Source organism: Solanum dulcamara, chromosome 6 (assembly GCF_947179165.1).
Source record: "Solanum dulcamara chromosome 6, daSolDulc1.2, whole genome shotgun sequence".
In the NCBI taxonomy this organism is placed as follows: Eukaryota; Viridiplantae; Streptophyta; class Magnoliopsida; order Solanales; family Solanaceae; genus Solanum; species Solanum dulcamara.
The window spans coordinates 34248868-34275005 of NC_077242.1; the positions used below are offsets into that span (position 1 = coordinate 34248868).

General features: G+C 38.5%; 1 protein-coding gene across 5 annotated transcripts; it reads left to right on the forward strand.

Moving 5' to 3' along the window:
• On the forward strand, positions 1 to 26138 carry LOC129893450 (probable plastidic glucose transporter 2). Of its 5 annotated transcripts, XR_008767449.1 has the most exons (16): positions 1 to 250; positions 1425 to 1524; positions 1816 to 1927; positions 2065 to 2132; positions 2210 to 2342; positions 5272 to 5371; positions 5459 to 5571; positions 5675 to 5768; positions 6536 to 6689; positions 6875 to 7018; positions 7157 to 7230; positions 7790 to 7878; positions 8620 to 8734; positions 8916 to 9099; positions 22056 to 22119; positions 25853 to 26138. XR_008767449.1 is itself a non-coding variant. In XM_055968986.1 (15 exons), the coding sequence occupies exons 2-14, from the start codon at positions 1437 to 1439 to the stop codon at positions 9096 to 9098; spliced, it is 1467 nt and encodes a 488-aa protein (XP_055824961.1). In that variant the 5' UTR covers positions 1 to 250; positions 1425 to 1436; the 3' UTR covers position 9099; positions 25853 to 26138. The 5 variants fall into 5 exon arrangements, 4 of the variants coding, with proteins under 4 accessions (XP_055824961.1, XP_055824962.1, XP_055824960.1 ...); XM_055968986.1 differs by lacking the exon at positions 22056 to 22119; XM_055968987.1 differs by lacking the exons at positions 22056 to 22119; positions 25853 to 26138 and adding an exon at positions 9228 to 9358.

Genomic DNA, 26138 nt, shown 5'->3' on the forward strand with positions numbered 1-26138 from the left:
GTCTTAATCAAAAATTATTTATATCACACCACCTCTTCCAAAACAAAGGAGAAAAATGAATAAAGACAAAAAATAAGGTAAAGAGATGGAGAAAATAATAGAGTATATAGGTGCAGTGTCGGATTGAAACAGCAGTGGGTTACGCAATCACAGCAGGCGTATATTAGCAGCAACAATATATCACTCCATTCGTTTCTTCTTTTCTACAAGTTTTAATCATTCGTATGATATTTCTAGCGTTGCGGTTGAGGTAATTGGATTTTTGTTTTCCTCTCATTATAAATCGTTACTACTTATGTAGAATGTTCACGAATTCCTTAGAATTTTCTTTTTATGTTTATTGTTTTTTCTGCTTGTGTAAGTTGTTTGAGTTCTAGAATTGTAAGCATGGTTGAGCTTTGGAGATGAGAAATCTACTGATTTATGATGATGCCTACTTACAATAATTGATATACTTATTACTTTGATTTTGATTAAATGCCAGATTTTAGGATTTCTGAAGAATTTTATCGAGAAAGAGAAATGAAATGAAGCCGTCTTGCTTAAATTTAGTTACAAGTTATATTCTGGCCTATCAATCTTAGTACATATTTGGTTCGAGCTGCTGGGATGAGAAAACCCATACAGCTATAGGAATTATCCTTGGACTAGTTTTATTCCATGTTCCTTGTAGTTGTAAATGTTGTTGATGAAATTCTAGGCAGAATAATAGTTTCACTAACACAATAAAAACCACATAAGAGAAAACAAGAAGAACAACAAATTTTCAAAACTATTATGTCCATTGGAAGATACAATAGTAACAATTTGGTATATGATAATATATGTTTAGCCTTTAGGAAAGAAGGTTTATTTATTGCTTGGCAATCAGAGTGAACGCCATAGTAGTGCAAATTCTCATTCTGTGATCATTAATGCCGCCTCCCAGTTTAAACTAGTCTCCGATATTTGTAAATTTTATCTTATCAAAAGAAAATATAGTCTCCTATTTTGGTAAAAGTATTTCTGGGATGACTGACCCAGAAATACTTTTCTCCATCCAAGTATAGGATGAGGGTTGGAGTCTTTTAGATGCTTCCTAATTACATGACACAGAGTAAATGAAATAAGCACTTGGTATCTTAAATGTAATTCTGATTGTTCCTTATTTATCAGGGTAAATGCATTTCCGATGTCTTAAACTTTTACTAAATTTTACTAACTTTTCTTTTTCAGTTGTTAGTGGTATGTATCTTTCTGTACTTTATTAGATAGATGTGATTCCCCTGACCTTAAGTCTTTTGGAACGATTTATTCTCTGGCCTTACAATTGATTTGAGCTCTTTTATTTCAACATCTAAAGCGGTTTCTAAAAGTTAGCGGCCCTCACAAATGCTTTGGATTGCCATAATGTGACACTGGGTGATTCTGGTTCTCTTTAACAGCTCAGTTGTGGTATGTGGGGACACTTGCGTGATTCATCCTCAATGTATAAGCGCATGACATCCAGGGATTCCATGAATGCTGATTTGGAATCCGATTCAGGTGGGTCAACTCTCTTGTAAGTAGCTCTATATGTTATCGTGTGCACTTAGTTTTTGAATTCTATTTAAAGAGGATTATTCACCAAGGTATATTCAGTTCCTTGGATCAGTCAGGTGCATTTTCAAGAATTTTCAGTACTCTAATTTTTAATAGTATGTGTGACTGCATTTCCTTTGCACGGCTAATAACTGGAATGAAAAAAACAGAGCTAAAAAAATCTCTTATGATATTTCTCTCACTCATTATGATTCTTTGTCTAACATTCTTTTAAATTCTTAAATTTCAATTTAGATCTTCTTCCGAATAGTGTAGAGAAAGAGATGACAAATCCCTCTTGGAAGTATTCGTGTCCACATGTACTCGTGGCAACAATAGTTGCATTTCTGTTTGGCTATCATCTTGGGTTAGTTCTGGAAATTATTCACTTTTCTCTGCAATGTTCTTTCTATGTGCATTATCTTCGGTTAGGTCTGGAGATTATTCTCAGAGATTTTCTCCTTGATTAAAGAGAAATTGTTTCATTGCCTGTGTCTTCTGCAGGGTAGTGAATGAACCACTTGAAAGTATTTCAGTTGATCTTGGCTTCAGTGGGGATACATTGGCGGAAGGTACCTGGATTCTATTCTTTTTGAACATATGTCATTTTTTTTTGAATTCGAAGTTTTATATTTTCATGTGAATGAAGGTTTGGTGGTAAGTACTTGTCTGGCGGCTGCCTTTGCTGGATCGTTGATTAGTGGTTGGATTGCTGATGGAGTAGGCCGTCGTCGAGCCTTTCAGTTGTGCTCATTGCCTATGCTTATGGGTGCTTCTTTATGGTAATGTCCTAATGTCCTACAATGCTTATCTATATCCATTGTTTGGGTGGTAAACTGAAGGTTGTTTCTCGTATTAACGAGTTTGTTGTCTTTCCTAATATAATCTCTTATTTGTGTTCTACTTGGAATATAGAAGGATGGATGAATTCATTACTAGGTTTTGGGAGAAATTGCCTTGCTCCTTTAAAGATGTATTTTGGGTCCTACAGGCTCTTCTTCTAAGGAAGGCTGTGTAGATAATGTTCCTGATAAAGATTTGTTAGAAAGCCAGTGCACTGAAGAGTTTATGAAAAGAAAAGAGGTCCCATGATTTAGGGAAGGCCTGTGTAAAGTTACTTGTGTATCTTCTCAAGAAGGATTTTGCAGGAGCCTGAGTTCTGAGAGATTTTCCTCGACTCTGCCAAACAATAACAACAACAACAACCCAGTAAAATCCCACAACGTGGGGTCTGGAAAGGGTAAAGTGTACGCAGAACTTACTCATACCAAGGTAGGATGACTGTTTTCAAGAGACCCTCGGCTCAATAGAAGCATAAAAAGAGGTTAGATACTGCTAAGAAGTACAAGAAGTTCAAAGCGTTATGTGAAAGCAAATAACGAAAGAAACATAGATAAAATAGAGTAATCAAAGTACAGAGAGTAGTATATAATAACAGAAATCAGAGCACAAACGAGATTTTGTACTAGCTTTCTACCCTAATATGGGTCCTCCACACCCTCCTATCTAAGGTCATGTCCTCGGTAAGCTGTAATTGCGTCATGTCCTGTCTAATCACCTCTCCCCAATATTTCTTCAGCCTACCCCTACCTCTTCTAAAATCATCCATGGCCAACCTCTCACACCTCCGCACTGGGGCATCTGTGTCTCTCTTCTTCACATACCCAAACCATCTCAGTCGCACTTTCCGCATCTTGTCTTCCAATGAGGCCACTCCTACCTTGTCCCAAATAGCCTCGTTTCTAATCTTGTCGCTCTTGGTATGCCCACACATCCATCTCAACATTCTCATCTCGGCAACTTTCATCTTTTGAACGTGAGAGACCTTAACTGGACAACACTCCGCCCCATATAACATAGCTAGTCTAACCACCACTTTGTAGAACTTGCCCTTAAATTGTGGTGACACCTTCTTGTCACATAGATTAACTTTTCAATAGAGTGCCGCTGGTACTATCTCCATTTGATGAATGTAAAACGATAAAAAGATGTCTCAAGAAGACCCATGGTCATGGTTGCGTCTATGGCAGTAGTGCAATTTGTGGCCTATTGTTCTTTTGTCCATTTTCCTCACTATCAATCTTGGTAACTGTAGTTCTAATGGCAATTTTTATGTTGATCGAACACACTATGCTTAACTCTTCATTTTGTATTCAAGGTCTTCTGGGTTATGACAAATGCCTGGTTCTTCTAACCTTATTGTGCCCAAAAACCATATAGCTTTTGCATTCAAGGTCTTCTGGGTTATGATAAATGTCTAGTTCTTCTAACCTTGTTGCACCTGAAAACCATATAGCTTCTATGTGGTGTACACTAAAGCGTACAATAGTGACTTGAGAAACATGTACTTGGACTATTGAGTATAATATTGGGAAAAAGGGTTATTCCTCTTACATTAAGAGGTTTCGCTTTGAAGGGGAGCCTTGGCATAACTGATAAAGTTGTTGCCATGTGAGCATTTTCGGGGACTAGCCTACACCAAATACTCCTAGGGAAAACATTCTTGAATCATTCCTCAAACTCATACTTGTTGTCCTCTTTTATCTTTTTTTTAAAGATGTGCCCGTGGGATGAGACTTTAGGGCTTTAGGGAGAGACTCTCTTTCTTTCTCAGATTCAAATGCGGGACCGGTAGTAGGGGTCAACGTTTTTGCTGTTACAGAATCCCGTGCTACGGAATGAATCTAGTCACCAACCCGAATTCCCGGGAGAATGAAATTCAAAAAGTTGAGGAACGAAGTAACCTCATCCAATGGCCTCCTTGGCATGCGCTCCTTCCGGCCCTGCGAGAACATATTCGGACACGCGCACTACTCATATCGGTACTAGAAGCCCCCACAGCAGGCCTGGAAGACGCATCCCCCCATCAGTTTACTAAAAAGATCAAAATAAAAAGGATCGAACTACCTACTCATTATTCGGAGGTGAATCATAGGGATATTACGGGTTTGAGAACCTCTTGTAGAAACGCACGGTAAGGCTACGTACAATAGACCCTGGTGGACCAGCCCTTCCCTGGAGCCTGCACATAGCGGAACTTAGTGCATCGGGATGCCCTTTCTTACATAAAGAAGTTCCACTTTATAGTTTGTTTGGTTATGCGCATTTACATTCAGGTATCTTAGCGTATATTTGTCGATTAGATGGTATGTTTATGCTATGCAGTGATCATTATGAAGGTATTCTGGAGAAGCCTTTGTAGCTCACTTGAAAATAGCTAGTGGAGGTGTTGGTTTAATGTATAAAAAAATTTTCTGGCGAAATTGAATAACTGAATGTTGTTTTTTGAAATCTCAAGTATGCTTTTTCAGGTGATTAAAAATTACAGTATATAATACTATGTACATAGTTTAAGTGCCTGATTGAGTACGAGGAAGACTTCTTGTTGACAGGATAATGTATGCTTGTAAGATTTGAACTCTTAGTAGTTGGTCAGGAAAGCTTAAATCACTTAAAAATACTCCAGCACCCTTTTCTTGGGAATTGAAGTTTCTCTTTTTTCCATTTTGTCATTTACCTTCTGGTTGAAAATGCTTTTATGGAAGTTTCTGAGTTCTGTTGATCTTGTCTGAGGATTTTGAGAAGATGCTTTGCTCGTCACATTAAAACATAGTTTTTGTTTTCCTTCTAATGGTTCTAGTATCAGATTTCCTATTATTCTCCTTTAGCCTTAAACTCATTTGCACTGTTGCTGATGAATTTATTTTCCAGTGCAACAGCCAAAACTCTAGCAGGCATGCTTGCTGGAAGATTTTTAGTTGGATTAGGATTGGGTGTGGGTCCTCCGGTTGCTTCTCTTTACGTTGCAGAGGTGAAGCTACTATTAGCTTTAGGGTATGATTCTTTTAGTTATTTTATACCTTCTCAAATTCTATTAAAACTCTTGATGTTGATGCAGGTTTCTCCCCCTCATGTGAGGGGTACTTATGGGAGTTTGATTCAAATAGCAACATGTCTTGGGCTGATGGCAGCTCTTGTTATAGGGATCCCCGTCAAGAATATAGTGGGTTGGTAAGATAGATAGTACATCTAGTGGAAAAGCTTCTGTAGATGACTTGTCTTGTGTAAGCAATGAAGTTGTATCTGAGCTCATTATGTGTTCTAATACGTACAGGTGGCGTGTATGTTTTTGGGTGTCTACTGTTCCTGCTGCAATACTTGCACTTGCTATGATGTTTTGTGTTGAATCCCCTCATTGGCTATATAAGGTATTCTAATGTATGGGCCTCTTGCACCTTTAAAATGGTTACTCGCAATTTGCAACCTCATTCATTTCTAAGTTGCTATAGTTGTCATATGTAAATGTATAAATCTAAAAAGTAAATTCCTTTGGCACTGAAAATTTTGCTGGCCGTCTCATCTCTTCTCAAGTCTCATGTTCATTTGTTTTCTTATAATTATGATACCCTGATACCCTGCTCTTAATTGGTTGCGTGAAAATCATCTTTTTACCTTTTTATTCTTCTAGGTTGCTCTTTTAATAAAGTCTAAGCTAATGTATAGTCTAGATGTATAAATCCAACAAGTGAATTTACCTGTATGGACATACTTAATGTTATCCTCTATTTCCCACCAACCCCTATTCCCAGATAGAAACAGAAGGTGCGAGGGAAGGGAACAGAAGAATAAACCTTTGCTACAGAGGGAGCTCAAATATTTCTTAGATGAAAACATTATTGAATTTGGAGTATTGGTTTTGAATCCCTTGATACAAGGCTACATGGCGTACTTGCAAGTATAAATTTCTACTCTGTAGATCAATGAATGCAGTAATTTATTGAGATGGTTTTGGAATATAGTTTTTCTATTTTAAATCTATTTCACTCAGAGATTTTTCTGTGCAGTTTTTATCCCCAGAGTCTGACTGATTCACTAAATACCACAAGCTAAGGGATAATATCAGTAAAGACGAGGATCAATTGGCTCTATCCTGCTAGTCAATTAATTTAGTTGCTTCATTTTCTGTTGTATGCAGCAAGGAAAACTTGCTGAGGCTGAATTGGAGTTTGAGAGGCTTCTAGGAAGTTCACATGTTAAGAGTGCAATGCTGGAGCTTTCAAAGTCGGATAGAGGGGATGAGACTGAAAGTATTAAGATCTCTGAATTGTTCCATGGTCGGCATTCTAGAGGTAAAGAAACTGAATTTCTTATTTAGTTATACAGTTCCTTATTTACAATCCCAGAGTTAGTAGTTATTCTTACGTTAATGAAGTTTTGCATTTCTAACACTGCCACAAGAATCTTCTTCATTTATATTCTCTTAATCCATTATAAAATTTGCAAGTCCATTGTCATTTACTTACTCCTTTTGCAGTTGTTTTTATTGGGGCAACCCTATTTGCTTTACAACAGCTATCTGGAATAAATGCTGTGTTTTATTTCTCTTCAACTGTATTTAGACGTGCGGGAGTATCCTCGAACCTGGCAAATGTTTTTATTGGGATTGCAAACTTGACAGGTACAGAATAGTGAATATCCTCGGGTTGTGTTCCTCTCTTCTATGATCCCCTGTATACTTAAGTTTCTCCAATTTGGTCCCATGGTATCATTTCCCATGTCTGTAGCTAACCTTCTGCTCCTCTCTGTGTTTTTCCAGGGTCAATTGTGGCCTTGGTTCTGATGGACAAATTAGGAAGGAAAGTCCTCCTTCATTGGAGCTTCTTTGGAATGGTAATGTACCTTACTTATTGTGTACCTACTTGACTGGGATCATTACTACTTAGAAAGCAACTTCATACCTAAAAAATTGCATTAAGCTCAAGGAGAATACTACTTGTGATGAATCTTTCAATTCCTCAAATGTCGTTATTGTTGCGCCGACAACCAGGTTGTGAGGCTTTCTAGGGGATGTTGTCAATTTACATTTCCATCTCAGGTTCTTTGAGGCAAGTGAAATTACTTGTTTGTTGGAAGGATATAAAGAGGGTGAAAATGAGCTATGTGACACAATCCTAGAATTCTTACTCGGGACCAATTGTTGCATTTTCTAATTCCTGGGTGCTACTTTTGTTAATACATTCAGTTACATCAGCAAAAGAAAAAGAGAACTTCTGTGGCTCAATATATGAATTCATTTTCTGAATCATAGCTCTCCCCCTTTTTCTTATTCACTGAGACCTTGTATTGGCAAATTTAGTGATAAAGACATTTCTATTTATCTTTACCCTATTTGCAATAGTGGGATCTTTATATCTGAAATTTGTGATGTTTGGAGTGTTTTATTACTCAGGCTTTGTCCATGGCCCTTCAAGTGTTTGCTTCAAGTGGGATTGCATCAAATTATGGAGCTTTTTACTTCTCTGTTGGTGGCATGCTGCTGTGAGTAGTCCCTTGACTTAAAATTCTAACAGATGATTCGATTTGTACAGGTTGAAGTCCAGTGCTAGAATATGGAACTACGGTGAATTCGCTACTTCGTTATAACATTACTTATTAGCACCCACATCTTGCAGTCCAAAGGATAAAACTCAATAAATCAACTTTTAGTAGTAGAGTACATGTTAACTAAAAACACATTTGCACCCTTGGTGGTTTGAAACTCCGATAATCTGGGGTCATGTTTTCATCTGGTTGCACAAATTTGTATCCTTATACTTCCTAAGGACCCAACGGATGACTAGTAGCCTATAATAACCGTAGGCTTTACTTACAACATTATTTGCAGGCTTCTTTTCTTCACTGTGATAGAATAGGACTGGTAACATGAAAATTAATCTGAGTCTCTCTTTTCCCAATGTTACCTCTTCAAGAATGGGCAAATAAGTTTTCAAGACTCTCTCTCTCTCTCTCTCTCTCTCTCTCTCTCTCTCTCTCTCTCTCTCTCCCTCCCTCCCTCCCTCCCTCCCTCCCTCCCTCCCTCCCTCTCCCTCTCCCTCTCCCTCTCCCTCTCCCTCTCCCTCTCCCTCTCCCTCTCCCTCTCCCTCTCCCTCTCCCTCTCTCTCTCTCTCTCTCGTTAGTGTAACCAGATAAATTAGCCTTCCTCTTCAATTTAGTAATGGAAGCATCTCTATTAAAATACTGAACAAGATGTATGTATCTATTCGAAACTTCCTTATGCAGGTTTGTCTTGACATTTGCTGTTGGAGCTGGTCCAGTTCCTGGTCTCCTCCTCCCAGAAATATTTCCCAGTCGGATCAGGGCTAAAGCTATGGCATTTTGTATGTCAGTTCACTGGGTAATTAGTCTCGTCAAATTCTTCATTTTTCTATTTAGAACTGGTATCAGGCCTCTGTTCAGCTGATAGATTATGCCATTGTTCAATTATTCAATTAGGGAAGTGAGGGAGTGGAAAAAAAAATGAGAGCACAGAAATCTGTACAACTGCTTTTCTTAATTATCTGTGGTGCTTTCTTTAGGTGGTTAACTTTTTTGTTGGCCTGATGTTCTTGCGCTTGCTAGACCAACTTGGGCCACACATATTATACTCCATATTTGGCACTTTCTGCGTGATGGCCGTGATATTTGTAAAGAGGAATGTGATGGAAACAAAGGGAAAATCACTTCAAGAAATTGAGATTGCCCTTCTTCCACAAGAATAAAGTAAGTGTTTGGAAACTAAAATAGGCTTTTAGATGGTGCCAAAATGACAATTGATCAAGTATATAGTTCATTTCTGTTTTTCATGCGTTTTCTCCTTGAAAAAGGTGAAAGTATTCATTCCCCTTTAGCCACCTTTTCAGAAATTCTTCTAAGTGCCGGGAAAGAAGAAATCAATACCTAAGTGTTTTCCAGGTTTGGAAGTGAATGGAATGTAACCAGCAAATATTTCTACTTATTTTCACCATGATATATTAGAGCATCACACTCCTGATCGATTTAAGTCTTCATACAACTGTTTCTGGCAGTAGTAGCTTTTTCCCAGCAGCCTGCAGGATACTCTGCAAATTGAGTTAAATAGAATTAACTATTGGGTTGTATTCTCTTAGCAGCTCCTAGTATTGGGCGGCAGAATTGTTGCTCCGTCTGATACCGCAATCCCTGTCCCTATATAATGTTGTTACACTAAGGGCTTGGTGTATGTACCAGAAATGAGAATTTACTTTCGTGTGTGTTTTTAGTTGGCTTAATTTAGGAGTGGCAAAATGAAACTCAATCGCCCAACACAACCCGTTTAAGTTTGGATTGGTTATTGACCCGCCTATTCATTAGCTCAATTCATTTCAACCTAACCCATTTCAACGCATAAAAAATTGGGTTGATATGTAACCCGAATTGATCCAACCCGTTTTTATCCAAACTAATTTGGGTTGGGTTGGATTTTGACCTAATTACTTTCTTAACCCATTATAATCCGTCCAAATTTGACCCAACCTACCCAATTGCCACCCCTAGCTTAATTTCATGTATGAAATTTTAGTGTTGTTGAACTAGGAAGGCTTGAGTTTGTATATAAATATAATCTTCATTTTTTACTCGGCAAATACAAATGAAATTTTTAAGAGCAATCACATAAAAATCTTGGAAGTTACTCTGAAACATGATAATGATAATGGGGGTCGAGCACCATAGGAGCACACTGTCGAGATCTTGTCAGCACTTGGGGAATCGTATCTCGAAGTGCATGCTAAGAGAATGAGGAGGAGCTAAAGGCATCAACATGATTCATCTTCTCTTATTGGTGTTAAAAATTAACCAACTTTTTGAACATTCGATATTTTGGTCTTTATAATTTGGGGGTTGATTGTGTTTTTAGGATCATTATTTGGCTTTTTTTTCCTTGAGAAAGGTGACAATTTATTTATATTTTTTTCACAAAACTTGGGAAAGTAAAAAACTAGTACATGGGGACCATTCTAGTCATTTGGGGAGAGGGGGTTAAGGGTTTAGAATGGTCCTCTTCACAACAGTGAAAACTTAAGTTGGAGGAGAGGTAATGCAATAGTGTTCAAGGTTGACCGTTATTTTAAGGAGTTAGGTGTTTGCTCTTGATTTTTCTTCTGATAGATATTATTAATCTCCGCGTTGTAGAGCTGGGGCATCAATGACCTGCAATCAGAAATAATAAATATAATGTGAGTAAATATGTGGTCTGGTATGCAAAATAATGATTACTACTTTTGAATTGATTTCAATTTATAGAAGGAAGAGCAAGAAAGTGTGTGCAATACAAAGACTGAGGAGGAGGGTTGCAAGGTCGCAATCCATTACTGTGGAGTTGTGGTGTAGTCATGAACCTACTGGTAATAATAGTTACGAATAACCTCGCCAGCTCCAGCTTTGATGGAGCAACTATTGAAATTGCCATTAATATTTACTTTGTAATAGCTAGAATCGGGTGGGTGTCATTTAACGTATTCAAGAAGGATGGTTTTAAGGGGTAGAGGGGGTGGGGGGGTGGGGGTGGAAATGTAATAAAATTTGGCTATGTGAAATAAATTGTGGGGATAGAAACTAAGGCACGTGGATGGTTGAAATAAATAGTGGGGATAGAAACTAAGGCACGTGGATGGTTGAATAGGTTATGATTTCGAAAGTGTCAGATATTCCTAAGGATAAATATGGTTAAGACAGGCAGCAAGAAGTGGAATGTTCGGTGAGTAAAAGGTAATGCGGTGGTAGTACACCGGGATTGAAACCAGACATCAAATTGGGAGGTTAAGTCATAAAAAATCTTAGAAAAAAAATTACAAAGTTGTGACGTCGTTGCATTCAAAGAATATGTGGTATATAATTAACTCCTCGTAGGAACGATAATGGCTTGTCGAGGAGGCTTAAGTAGAAATCATTGGCTAAGCGTTCATGTAGAAGTAACCAAAGAAACATTTTTATTTTATTTGGGAGGTGTAGTCTCCATATCCAAGTTCAGCTTTCGAAATACCCAGGGCTTTTCACACCGCTTTAGAGGCATCAACATTGTTATTTGTATATGGTGGTTGAAAACTATGCTCATCTTTACATCTCATGGTAGTCGTCAGTTATTTTGTCTTTTGATTTTTTTTATTAATTATTAATAACTGAATAATCGGAACAGCCAATAGATAAATGTATATTATATTTAGCGTTTATCTCATTGATATTCCTCTTTTGTGGTTTCACAACTCTAGCTATGTGTTTAGTTACCCATAAAAGGTGCAATAACTGAATTATAATTAAAAAAAATACATAGGTTCAAGAATCAAGAACACAAATAAATAATCAAAAGGTTAAATAAATTACTCACAGTCAACTATCGAATTATCAAGTATATGTCGTAGTTTCGAAGTGTGAACTTGCTAATAACCTATCTGAAAAACTCAGAATTCAGATGTGCTAAATATACTTCTAAAACTGCTATTTATAATTTCTAGAAATATCAAATAAAAGTTTGAAATAAACTAGACTTTGTGCATGTGCTGCGGCGTTGCATCACGAGTTGCCATTGCAACAGACTTGTCGCATCGCTTGGCATGGAGATTCCTCACAGGTCCAATTTGTGTCGAGTGATAGGTGACATATGGCCTCCCATCTAGAGTTGCGGTCACATCACTTTTTTCCATAATTGGCCTTTACTACAACCATTCTATTTGAATTGCGATCTATGAATTGATGATGCAGTGCTCAATGCGGTGATGCAAGCGCATCACTTCATTCTCATACGCATCAATTTCTAGCAACGAATGGTTTGCTTACTTCCGACTCCTTTTTGCACTATTATTGCTTGTTTTACTCTAAATACCTATAAATCATAAAACCTTGTCCTTTGTGGTTATAACGTTATAACTGTCACCTTTTTCAATTAAAAATGAACAATAATGAAAGCTTACATACCAAATAAGTAGGTCGATTACCCATTTATCATAACCCCTAAACTTAAATTGTTATTTCTCCTCAAGCAATACAAAACTTTCAGTATCGCAATACTTAGAGTTGACTCACCTACCTAACACATAAACTAACTTGACATCCACGTTGAATGAAAGAGGCCACAGTTTATGACACGATAACTACCAAGCTTATCTATCAACCATCTAAACAATGCCTTATTTCATGACATCTGGTTAATAATAACAATTAATTCTGCTCAATCTATTGTGACAACTCACAAAGATGATTCAAATGCGCAATATGTGACTCACCTGACGATCTTATTCTACACAGCACGAATAGGTCAAGATGCGACGTCGATCACATCAGGTGGGGCCATTCTCCCAGAGCAATGATATAATAACACTTGAGGAGATAAGCTACAAAATAAAACACTCATTATCAGAAAAATGTTGCATGACCATAAAATTGCCACCACGTAATTCTCCACTAATTTTGACACATTTGATGCAGAATCAACTAGGACTTGAGTTCACGGGCAAGGAACAATTTAAAACCCATAACTCTTTCGATTGTCATCCTCTTTACCATCCTACTTTCTTCCTTTCTCCTCAACCTTATTAATATTATATATTATTTTTAAAAGCCACACCACCATATTCTTCTTTGGCCACTCCACACTCTTTACCATTACACCCTCAAACTTAGACTTTAGCCTACATTCACATTTTTCCACCATAAAACTTAGGCTTACACCTAGGGGTGTACATAGATCGGGTTGGTTCAGATTTTTTACAAACCAAACCAAACCATTTGTGTCGGGTTATTAAATCTATAAACCAAACCAAACCAATAAAAGTCGGGTTTTTCGATATCAATTTTTCTCGGGTTTTTCGGGTTTTTTTGGGTTTTTTGGGTTTCTCGGGTTTTTTGGGTTTTGGGGGTTTTTTCGGATTTTTTCGGGTTTCTCATAGTATCTCATAGTATCTAAACATATAAGATGGAGGCACAACACTGTTTGAAGTTTTAACTTTATAATATAACTTTATAAGATAAGTTTTTTTTGTATATTATTTAGATGGGCTTCTCAAGTCCAAATCTAAATGTAAGAAAGAAAACAAAAATTATGAAAAAATATTTATAAATTACATTTTAATAAATATTTTTATGTATAACATAATTTAAAAGTAGTATATCTATAATCGGGTCGGTTTGGGTTCGGTTTGACTTTTTTTAGTTAAAATCAAACCAACCCTATAATGGTCGGGTTTTTTTTTCAAACACCAAACCAAGTCAAACCAAACCACTAGTCGGGTTTTTTTTCCGGTTTGGTTCGGTTTGTCGGTTTGGTGCGGTTTATCGGTTTGTCCTGTACAGCCCTACTTACACCAATGTTTGTACTTTGGGGTACCTAGATAAGTCTAATAATTATGAGAAATCAAGTATTCCGAGTGATTTATGGCTAAACAAGATCATGTAAAGGTTCAATGGGCTGACTAGGGTTATATAAAAGGGTAGGTTTTCTCCTTAAGAATTGGAGAATCTAAAGAGGACCTAACATTCTATCCCACACTTAGTGTTTTCCTACTATTTTGCTTTGAACATATTTCAGGTAAGTTCTAGACTACAACACATGCAAATGAACTTCACAATGTCTCACCACTCATAGTACATATCAACTAAATCTTTTGAATTGATTCATTTTGTTAGAGTCATGTCAGTCACATGCTATTAGCCCAATTATCCCTTAAAAAACTATATTGACATCGTCTCTAGCTAATCATAAACAAGTTACACGGTTGTAATGACCTTCTAGGTTATTTTTGTGTAAATGCACTCTTTTCATTGTTTAGAAAATTACTATAGGACTCTAAATCATTTTTGACTTGTTGGCACTGACTGTTTGGTCGCCTAGTCGTTCCTTTGGGATTTATACCCGTTTCTGTGTTTTGGAACTTGAATAGTTGACTTCAGTTAAAATATTTGGTAAACCGTCAAAGAATGGAATTCTGATGGTTCAATCAGCCCCGGAAGGGTCATATTAGGCTAGTTTGAAGCATTAGGTATTTTATCTTTGAAGCCTTGGCCTAAGTTTGACCTCGATCAACATTCTTGGAAATTACGCTCGAATAAGAATTCTGTCAATGTGGTTAGCTCCGAAATATCGAGTTTGATTTAGAACAATCCTTCGTTCATTTCTCGAGGCTCTGATCTAATCTCGAAGTCCTTGTTGAAATTGGCTAAAAGGTACTCGGGTATGGGACCCACTTTTGTCGAGGTGATGTCAGTTGAAAATTTTGATTGCGCTGTTGAGTTAAGAATGTCAAATTTAGTGGGACAGCGTAGTTCTTTTACACGCACGAATTTTGAACGAATACTGAGCACCCCATCAGAGAATTTTGAGCTCAACCAAACTAGTTGATATAACTCAGGTGGTGTAGGCCATATTTTTTCTTCCTATTCGCAGAGCCAAGGGCCGCGTTCGTGGAGCCTTAGCAGTGGCCTCTCAACATTCGTGTGGCCCATGCTACGTTCACGGAGGTGTGGCAGTCCCTTCTCCAGTTTTGTGGGCCAGGCGCTACGTTTGGGGAAGTATGGTTTTTGACCCTCCACATTCGCAGGCTCCTGGGGCTGCATTCATGGAGGTTATCTGGGTTTGATCTTTTATTTTAACTTTAGGGTTTTACAATGTCTCCCCCTTGAAAAAATTCATCCTAAAATGGGACTCAAACTAGAATGAATAGGATAGGAAGGAGACATGTCTGTCCAACATGAATGCAAAACATCTCGAAAATACATAAAACATGGAATTTCAAGCTAAAACATGACTTTAAAATGCATTTCATGAATATGAATGCATATGAAAACATGATAATGATTGAAACACATGTTTTTACTGATTGGATCATGAAGGAACACAATACCTCAACTAGGAACGGAAGAAAAGAGATGAGGATATCGTGACATCATATCAACTTCGGCTTCCCATGTAGCACCCTGACCCTCTCATTGTCACCCTAACTCCTTAAATCAAAATCTTCTCTCTAAAATTATGCTCTCCAAGTCTACTTCCTCAAGAGAATTCTAAGGATTTCTTTAAGGTCAAGATTTCATTCTCTACAACTTTGGGCTTCTAAAGGTCAAGGTATGTGTGAATTCATCCTTGGGCCCTTTCACCCATGGAATCTCAAGTTTTCTCTCAAATTCTCTTATGATTTTTTCTTCTAAAGCCCTAATTATATGATGTTGCATTGGGTCTTCTTATTCATGATATATCTTATGGTTAATGATTAAATTATGCATAATTCACATTACATTGAATGATTTCCCCTGGGCTCTTTTACCCTGTGCATTGACTCTACCTCCTGACCTACCTCCCAGGGACCTCTTCGTGTAACATGATGACCACCCCTGCGGTCCTGGTCCTGTCCTCCTCCTCTAACTGGAGGTGGTGGTGCTGGCATGGGTCTACCTTCCCGTAGAGCTGGTAAGGCTAGCCTGCGCTGAGGGGCACTCGCAGGACCAATGATCTAGCTCCTCACGATTATACCACCCCTCGTAATGTCGGCTGAAAGTAGGAGGTCGGGCACCTCGACCGAAATAACCCACCTGTGAACCACCCCGACCTTGACTCGGATTGGCACTAGAGCCAACCTAACAGAGTTGATCACTCTTTGAAGTCTTAAGAGAAGCCTGGAAGGGGAGACTAGACTGACCCAACTAAAATATCTGGTGAGATCTATCATAGGACTCCCGGGGTCTAAAGTGGCGCCCATCATGTCTATCCTCCAGTCTAGCTCTCTTGTCGATGCCCCCTTGGGCCTTGCGATGGAGCTGCTCGAGCGTGCGGGCATGGTCTACCACCTTCATAAATGAGCGGCCCGCTAAGACTAAAGACTGAGTCTCGATTCGTATCTAGAGCCTCAGTACCCTAATGAAGCACCGAACTCTCTTCTTCTTAGTAGGTAATTTCATGGTGGCATGCTTGGAGAGCTCGCGGAATTTAGCCTTATACTCTGATACGGTCATGGAGCCCTGCTCCAACTATGAGAAATGGTCTCAGAGCTAATCTCTGATTTTCCTAGGAATAAACTAGGTCAAGTAGGTCTTTGAAAACTCAGCCCACATCACCAGTAAGGACCCAATTGGTCTGGTCTCTAGGTATGTATGCCACCACTTCTGGGCGGTACCATCTAACTGATAAGCAATAAAGTCATCTTGTCTCGACTACACTAGACCCAAAGTAAGTAGAAACTCATAGGCATCCTCACCCACAACCCAGAAAACCTCGGCGGTGATAGTCTAAGGAACACCATGAGCATTTTCTGCCCTCTAAGAGGCATGACACCCTTCAAATCATCCGGCTGAGCGGCGGGTGCCAGCGGGTGCTGATCGATTGGTGCCTCTAGTGTAGGTTGGTCCTGAGGCACTGGAGCGGCTGGAGCCGGTGCCTGCCCCATACCTTCTATGGCAGCCAAAATATGGTTGAACATTGCCTACAAGTTCGGAGTTGTGTCTGGTAGGGCGGTGGTTGGGTTGGTCCCAGGCCCAACGATTTCTACTGGAGCTACTGATGGCTCCACCTCTGGATCCATAATCTTCTCTCAGTCCCAGGCTGGTACTGCAGCCTTGGAACAACCCCGCAGTCGGTGTCTACCTCAAGCGCGCATGTGAGCCATTTTGTAAAATAGTGAACACATGAGATTTCTAGAAACCAACAAGACACACACTGCACGACAACACTACAAAAGAGACACATTTTTAAAGACATCCTGTAGCCTCCCGAGGATAAGTCATAGACATCTCCGTACTAATAAGCAGGACTCTACTAGATGTTAGCTTTGTACAAGTGAGACCAATAAATCCGGCTCTAAAACCAACTTATCATGACCCGATTTCTCAGGTCATGGTGACGCCTACTATGAACAACCAATAGGCAAGCTAACCTATATCCTGAAATTGCAAATAATAAGATTTCAGGGTAGAGACTAGCAATCTAATCTAAAATAGTAAAGTGATAATAAGAGCATAAAATACAGGCGGAATCAACTGAATATATATATACACACAAAAGGAATCCCTCCTAGAATCTGGAAGTCACATGTACAATGTTGCTAATAAAAGAGTACAAGTCCCAAAAGTGGACCAAGGAAAAAGCTATTTCAAAAAGAAAAAGACAGGAAAAATATATGTATAGAAGGAGACAAGTAAATTTAGAATGTAATGTGCTCACCTTCTCCTCCGATCACGATCGCAACTGGCTCAAATCAATGCATGTATCTAGTACTCGGACCTGCATCACAAAAACAGATGCAGAGCATAGTATGAGTACCAAAACATCAGGTACCTAGTAGGCATTATAGGCCGACTAAGCAAGATAAGCAAAAGTAAACTGAAATGCAAGTAAAAGATCACAACCAAAACCAGGGTAAGAAGTAAATGTATGTATGTACACAAGCATACTAGCAAACAAAGAGAAAGAATATAACTAACTCCGCTGGGCTCCCATAAGCTCGATGGGTATGCTCGTGCTCAAATAAAGAGTAACCACCTATAAAGACTCCCATAAGCTCGACATATGCAAGAATAGCTGAAAGAAGATGAACAGAACCAAAAGGATTCTAATAATATCACCATTTCCCCAATCTGAATCGAACCATTTCCAAACTCTAAAACCTCAAACCATAGCTAGGAGTAGATGAAGACTTAAATCGAAGATTCATTAGGGAATCAGTAATTTAACCACGTGCAAACTGGACCACGAACTGCAACCGGGTAACTGTAGCTAATGAGTTGACTCGAATAGGCTAGACCACAGACTTTAACCTGGTAACTGTAGCCAAATGTCGAGAACGAGTAAGCTAGACCATGGACTTCAACTTGGTATCTATAGCTAAAGAGACCGATCACAAGTAGGCTAGACTACAAAATTCAATCGGATAGCTGTAGCTAAAGAGCCGAACACAAGTAAGCTAGACCACATACTTTAACCTGGTAACTGTAGCTAGGGGAGTGAACCGAATTAGAATCAGCAATCAACCATATATTACAAGGAGTACCCCCAAACCGAGTGTCATCAATGCACCACTCTAGCTCGAACCAAATATAACCCGAATCATCGAAAAGACTCCCAAAATCAAGAACCAAGCGACACAGGATGGATAAGAGAATAGGGCATTGTGGAGGTTAGGCCACAAGCTGAGTTACTGCTTAGCTAAAGCTCAAACTATCAGACTTAAGTCTGCTATATCAGTCTACAAGGAGCTAACCGTTCGAAACGACGTCGGAGAAGTTCTAAGGCCCAACAACACCCATAATCGTGCAAGTCTAAGGGAACACTAGTCTAAGAATTGACTAAGGACAAACATTCTTCCAAACATATAACCACAGGCACATTATTCATCGCATAATAGGAACAACCAACAACGACCGGAGTCATGCTTAAATAGTCCAACAATTTCCCAAAATCACGCCTAGGACATTGATTCTAGGAATTTAGTATGCTGGACACCCAACCCCTCTAAACTCATATAAAATAATATACAATTGCCTAAACATGCTTAGTCTCATGAGGGGAAAATCGTAGCTTACCTGAAAGCCAACCACGCATGCTCCAACTCACAAAATCGGAGATTTTCCCTTCCTAGTAGCCTTCGAATGTTGCCATGCTATCAATAATAAAATCACAGCATTAATACGATTGTTATGACACTAAAATTGTTGAATTTAGAGATGGGTCAATTTTGGGGTCTAAAGAGGACAATGTGGGACCTGCATATAGAATTCCGAAAGTGACCCCCAAAAAAGGTTCAAAGGACCCTAAGCTCACAAATCAATTGAATAAACAATACGGGGTTGGGAAACGATGCAAAACGAGTATGCAATGAAAATTCACAAAATTCAAACTAAAAGAGGAAAATGGCAGCAACCTTACGTAGCTATTTCTCACAATGATACCCCCACGACCCAAATCAAACTTACCATGATGTTCCTTACAAAAACCCCCACAATCTAGCCTAAAAAATCACTAAAAACAGAGTTAAATTGGCCAAGTTATAATTCTTCAAAGTTCAACAAAATATCGCTCCAAAAATAACTAAATCAGTAGCTAAATACATAAATTTACCTCACACAAAGCTTCACCTCATGTTTCCAAGCTCAACACTAAATTTCCCATGAAATTCTCTTAAGTTTGGACCTTTGAATCACCTAATTTGAGTAAGAAATGGAGGAGAAATTCAAGTGTAAATATAGACGTTATGGATGAGTTTGTGTTTTTGGTCTTAGTTACAATAGTTGCTCTTCGCAATTGTGGGGACACGTGTTGCGATCACGACCAACTCCCAAATAGACTATCGCGATCGCGAGGGTAAGGTCTCGCGATTGCGAAGAACAATATGGTCATTTTAGGATATTTTTGTAAACCTTTAAGGCATTTTAGGAAGGCAATATATATTTTAAATTTCAATTAAAAATATAGTGTTATCAGATCACACATGGTGCTATGATAAAACTGTCAGATTTAGGCTCATAAGCCTTTTATATGAGACAAAGGAAACCCATAAACACCCGAGGTGTTACATCCCGCTTTGGTGGAGTGAAGAAAGTGGTTGGTGAAAAAGCCATTGAGGCTTTCTCCTAAGGGGGAGATAATTTTTTGAGATATCAAGGATGATTGTGTGTTCCAAATGTTGATGGCTTTTTTATTTTCCGAAGCTCATAGTTCAAGGTATTCTATTAATCCGGTTCCACAAAGATGTATTGATATTTGAGGGAAGTGTATTGGTGGAATGGCAATGAAAGGGATATTGCAAAATTCATGGCTAGGTGTCCTAATTCTCAACAAGTGAGAGTTGAGCATCAAAAATCGGGAGGTTTGGCTCAAGACATTGAAATTTCTATTTTGAAGTGAGAAGCTTTGAATATGGACTTCGTTACTGGTTTGCCTCGTACTCTTAGGCAACATGATTCTATTTGGGTGATTGTTGATCGAATGACTAAGTCGGATCATTTTCTTTCTGCTAAGACTTCATATTCAGTCGAGACTATGCTAGATTGTATATCCGGGAGTTGGTTAAGCTTCATGGTATTCCGTTGTCTATCATCTTGGATCAAGGTACTTAGTTTACATCTCAGGATATCCTTCCAAAAGGGTCTTGGTACTCAAGTGAAGCTTAGTACAACTTTTCACCCACAGACGGATGGTCAGGCCGAGTGCACCATTCAAACATTACAGGATATGTTGAGAGAATGCGTTATCGATTTTAAAGGAAATTGGGATGATCATTTTCTATTAATAGAGTTTGCTTATAATAACAGTTATCACTCAAACATTGAGATGGATCCATTTGAGGCTTTGTACGATTGGCGGTGTAGATTCCCTATCGGTTGGTTTTTGGTAGGTAAAGTTGCTTTGATAGGACCCAAGTTGGTTTTTAAGGCTATGGAGAAGGTTAGACTCATTAGAGAAAGGGAATTTAAGTCCCCTCTATGTTGGCCCATATTAGATTTTGAGGTGGATGGTAAGGTGGCTTATGAGTTGGATTTGCCTTCAAATTTGGCATCAAGGCATTCGGTGTTCCACGTGTCATTATTAAGGAATTTATTGGTGATCCTAGATCCATTGTGCCATTGGACAACATTTAAGTTAAAGAGATTCTTTCATATAAACAGGTTCTGGTTGAGATCTTAGATCGATAAATTAAAAAGTTGAGAAACAAAGAAATAACTTCAGTTAAAGTGTTATGGAGGAACCAATAGGATGAGGGTGCTACATGGGAAGCCGAAGCCGATATGATGTCCCAATATCCTCATCTCTTTCCTTCTGTGCCTAGTCAAGGTATTTAGTTCCTTTATGATTCTATCAGCCTGAATCACATGTTTATGTTGTTCTCATGATTTCATATGCATTCATGTTCATTAAATGAGTTTTAAAGTCATGTTTTAACTTGAGATTAAATATTTCATCTTTTATGTATTATCGAGATGTTTTGAATTCATGTTGGGCTATTATGTTCCTCTCCTATTCCATTCAAGATAGCTTGAGTTCCATTCGAGGAGGAATGTTCCAAAGGAAAGATATTGTAAGACCCCAAAAGTTGAAAAGGTGGAAACGAGGAACAAAAGATGAAGTTCCAAAAGTTGTAGCTTTTTGGCACCAGGTGATGACCACGAAGGCCATCACGGGCCGTAGTCCTCACCACGGTTTGTGGTGTGCCATCGTGGTCAGTGTTCTAAAACTCAGTCCTATAGGGAAGGGACCACGAAAAGGGACCAGGGGTCGTGGTGAGCACCACAAGCCGTGGTGCCCTCCTTAGTAACCCCTCCCCTAAGACCCTCAGAAAATTCTCCAAGGCAAGGACCACTTTTGACCACCACGGGTCGTATTGCCCTTCATGGATAGTGGTGAGTTTTGTGGTCGGAACCCCTGTAGACCTTTATGTCAGGTTCCACACCATAACCCTCACCATGGGACATGGTGACCTTCAAGTCCTTTATGGTCATAGTGAAGGAGGCCCTCCAGATTTCCCTCTTTACCAAGATCAAGGCAGGAACAACAGACACCATCACGGGCCGTGATGTGGTTCACGGACCATGATGGGTCTTCCCTGGAGTCCTAGTTTTTAGTTAAATAAAGGGTATTTTGGTTATTCCCTATAATTGCATTAATGAATGTGGACGATTTTTGAGACTAGATTCCTACTTATTGTCTACACTAAAGTTTTCTCTCTAACGTCTTCTTCTTATACAAGCAATTCAAGGGTTCTTCAAGGTCAAGCCTCCATTCTTTTCAATTTAGGGCTCATCAAGGTCAAGGTATGTGGGACTTCATCCATAGGTACCTTTCACCCATGGAATCCCAAAGATCTCTTCTCAATTCTCTTATGATTTCTTCAAATTAAAACCTTAATTTCATGATTTGCATTGGGTCTTCTTAATTATAATTTATTTCAATGATATTAGTGTAATGCATAATTCACTTCATGTTGCATGATTTCAAGTTGAATTTCAATGACCCATGCCATATGCTAGTTTCAAGTATGATTTATGAGATATGATCATAATTTTCAAGTGAATTCCATGAATTCTTTATGAATGAGTTTAAAGACGCTTTATGTAAAGAAGTGACGAATGCCTTCTGAAAGGTTATGAAGAATGTTTTTATGATGTTTCAAGCAAGTTAATGAAAGAGTGACTTAAGATCCTTGATGAAGAAAGTGACTTAAGACTAACTATGTTTTATGAAAAAAATTTCGTAATGATGGAAGGCCTACACCCACATTACGTGAATCACATGATAATAAGCTATTCATATGAACAAGTTTATGAATTATGATTAAGAAAACTTTATGATTATTACACGTATGATTTATGATTATGAAATAATATGTATTTTGTGGGATAATGTACATAACATCGAGTGGACTTTGAGGTGGGGGCTCGATCTAAGCCCTAGTAGCAACCTCTAGTCTCTTAAACTATGTTGCCACCGTAGGTTTGCCAATATGGCCTAGCTAGTGGATTCACATACAACACATGATAGTGATAATGAATAGATGGAGCCTACCTTAGCAAGTATCCTTCCCTCTTCTCGATGTGGGGATCATCAGATTTCATGTAATAGCTCGCATGGTCTTAATGTCGGTTACGGTTTTCTCCTATATATATAAGTTCTAATGATGATTATGATGTTTTGATGCATTGACCAATGAGATAAATGTTTTAATGTTTTCTTATGACTTTACTCATTTTTAAAATATTGGTCTTGCACCCTATGATTCATATTTATTTTGTTGCATGTTTGTTGCTCATGCATATTCTCACATACTTAGTGCATACCATGTACGAATGCATACTTTTACCTACACTGTATCATAATATAGGGTTCGACGATCACGTTCATCCTCCTCCTACTCATGGCTAGAGTGTTGCTATTAGTGTCGTATTGTTGGTAAGTCATCATATATCACAACCCAATTCACCGGGCCATGAGCGCACCTACTCTAACACCTAGATAGGAGAAGCCTTGCAAAAATAACATGCAAAAGTTTAACAATTACCAAATACCAGCCTAAAAAGTCAGGAATACACCATAATTGAATTTTTTAAAACTGTAAGATTTGTTACCAGAAACATACTAACACCTCCAAAGATACTAGTCTAAACAGATACAAGAGCTTCTAAAAATACATAGTATAAATAAATTAATGACACAGATCCCACCATAAGTAAGGAAGTGTAGAAGCTGTTGGAGAATCATCTTCATCTTCACCTAAGAAACATCACAGATCCTGCAACCAGACTATGCCAAGTGGCATAGCAAGAGTAGTATCAGTTAAAATAGAACATACTGGTAGGCATCATCGGTCAACCCGATACCCAGCCCATAGTATAAAGAAATCAACAAAAAGAAAATATGCTCTTAAGGAAATATACCGCCAAACCTTTATGCACAAATATTATCATTCCTGATAACCTCATTAAATTTGTTCAAGCCTAACTATCATCCCTTCTAGTTGGTCCGCTACCAACTCTAACAACACCTGGCCCTAGAATAATTAACCTCTCACTTGGAAGAGGTAAACATTTAAGGGATCTACGCTCCTCTCTGGTCCATACTGGACCATTGTGGTGGGACCTAACCCACTTCGGCGTCACCTAACCCCTCAAATTTGTGGGTTGTAGCCTTCCTTGAGCTAGGAATCTCTTCTTCATTTCCCTCCAAGCCTAGAACAACTTCTTGAGGGTTTTCAGGGTAACCCTCATCTATTTTGGCACTTAGGAAAAGAATGAGATAATAAAAAGATGCCCTTTTTAGCTTCTAGACCGTTGGATCCCGCTCTGGCGGCCTAGTAAAATGGACATAACTTTTCACTTCAAACTCCAAATGACAAAATTTTGGCGGCGTTGGAAAGAAGACTCATAGAAATTTAATTTTATAGTTCATGGGTCACCTAATTTATTATAGTCTGAGAGATACAGTTATTTGAAGTTGACCCTATTTTAAACTCAAGTCCAAAATTAGATCGGAAAAACACTTTCAACTTAACTTTGTGCTATGGGAATTGTACGACCTTAATTTACAACTAATGTACTCACATACCAAGTAATTGATCCTAGTCATATGAAGAATGAGATTTGTATACATTTACCGTATATATTTTTTTAATAACAACGGGATAGGTCGTTACATCACAGATCGAGGACATGACACTTGCTTCTTACATAGACATTTTTACTTCATTCACTATATATTGTCTATTGGGTGAGATAGTATATTGTCTCACGCCCCCATCTAATATTAGAGGCATTTTAGATAGTGAGAGTCTATTTCGTCTCTTATTTCCATATTTTTAAGACTTATATTCTTATTGAGGATTTTGCTTCTGTATCTTGATTTAGCTTGATTTATTATTACCTTGTGTATGCTCATGAATATTATACTAAGAGCTTGCTTGGGGTCCTTTGGATTCTCAATAGTCATGTTACGGCTAGGCCCAAGGTTGGGTCATGATAGGGTGACCTCAACGGAGGCAACCATTACTTGTGGTGCTCACCATGGCTCTTGGTGTCTTTTGTGGTATGTACCCTAAATAGGAGTATGAGTAGTTGGGTTCATGAGCCTTATCACGGCTTGTGGTTCACACCATGGGCTGTGGAGTCATTCATGGTCCCTTCTCCAAAATTTTCATGATATTAGTGCACCTTCATAGTTCCTCTCCTGGCGCGTAGAGTGCACCATGGATCACAAAGGGCTTCGTGAGGACAACTTATGCCAAAAGTTGAGATTTTTCTGAGAAACTTCTTTTGGAACATAATTTTCGACTTTTCAACTTTTGGGGTCTTATAGGTTCTCCATTTGACGCTCATCTTGCTGGTGATGCTAAATCTAGCCGACTCATATCTATTGTTGATTAAAGTACCTACCTCAATTCTTAGCCCTGGTTAGAGTCCTTTTCATATCTTTTGCCTCAGTTAGAGTCTCTGGCGTATCCTTCTCCATTGTTTAAGTCCTTGGTGTATCTTTCACCTTGGTTAAAGTCCTTGGTATATCTTTCACCTTGTTTAGAGTCCCTGGTGTATCCTTCGCCTTGGTGAGAGTCCTAGGCTAATACTTCTCTTTGGTTCAAGTCCTTAGATCCTATTCTATCATGGTTAAAGTCCCTGGAACTCAATTGACTCTGTTCTAGTCCATGGAAGATCGTGTTAATATTGGAAGTACCATCAGATTCTTTTTTTGTCACTAACTCTTCTATGCACCTGTCAAGCTTATAAGGTACCATTTGGGTTTTACTTTAACTTAAGCACGAGTGTACCCTTTAGTCTTATGGGGAACCAGTTGGATTTAGTTAGCTATACCTTCTCCCATTCCTATTCTTAGTACATTTGTGTGCATTCCGGTTCGTTTCTCGCTTTTGATTTCAGTTGTGTTTAACTTTTAGCATTTTATATTACTTTTACTTTTCCTTCTCAGTCGGCCTATGATACCTATTGAGTACCCTTGTTTTTGGTATTCATAGTACACTCTTCATTTGTTTTCATGATACAGGTCCGAGCACTAGCTACCAATATTTTAGATCAAGCCAACAACAGTCTGATTCAGAGAAGAGGATAAGCACATGGCGTTCTGTACTTCACCTGTCTCCTTCTATATATAGTTTCTAGTCTTTTACTTTTTTAGATAAGTCTTTGTTTCTATGGTCCACTTTTGGGGCTTGGTTTCATTTTGTAGTGGCTCTGTACATGTGAATTCCAGGTTATGGGAGAGACCCCTTATTTGTATGTATATTTTGTCTTGTTTCCACTTATTTCTGTAATTTGATCATTCTGGTTTA

Coding starts and splice junctions, on each gene's coding strand:
- LOC129893450 (XM_055968986.1), top strand. CDS start 1,437: ATGTGGGGACACTTGCGTGATTCATCCTCAATGTATAAGCGCATGACA. Junction 1,525..1,815: donor TGATTTGGAATCCGATTCAG/GTGGGTCAACTC, acceptor ATTTCAATTTAG/ATCTTCTTCCGAATAGTGTA. Junction 6,690..6,874: donor CCATGGTCGGCATTCTAGAG/GTAAAGAAACTG, acceptor CTCCTTTTGCAG/TTGTTTTTATTGGGGCAACC.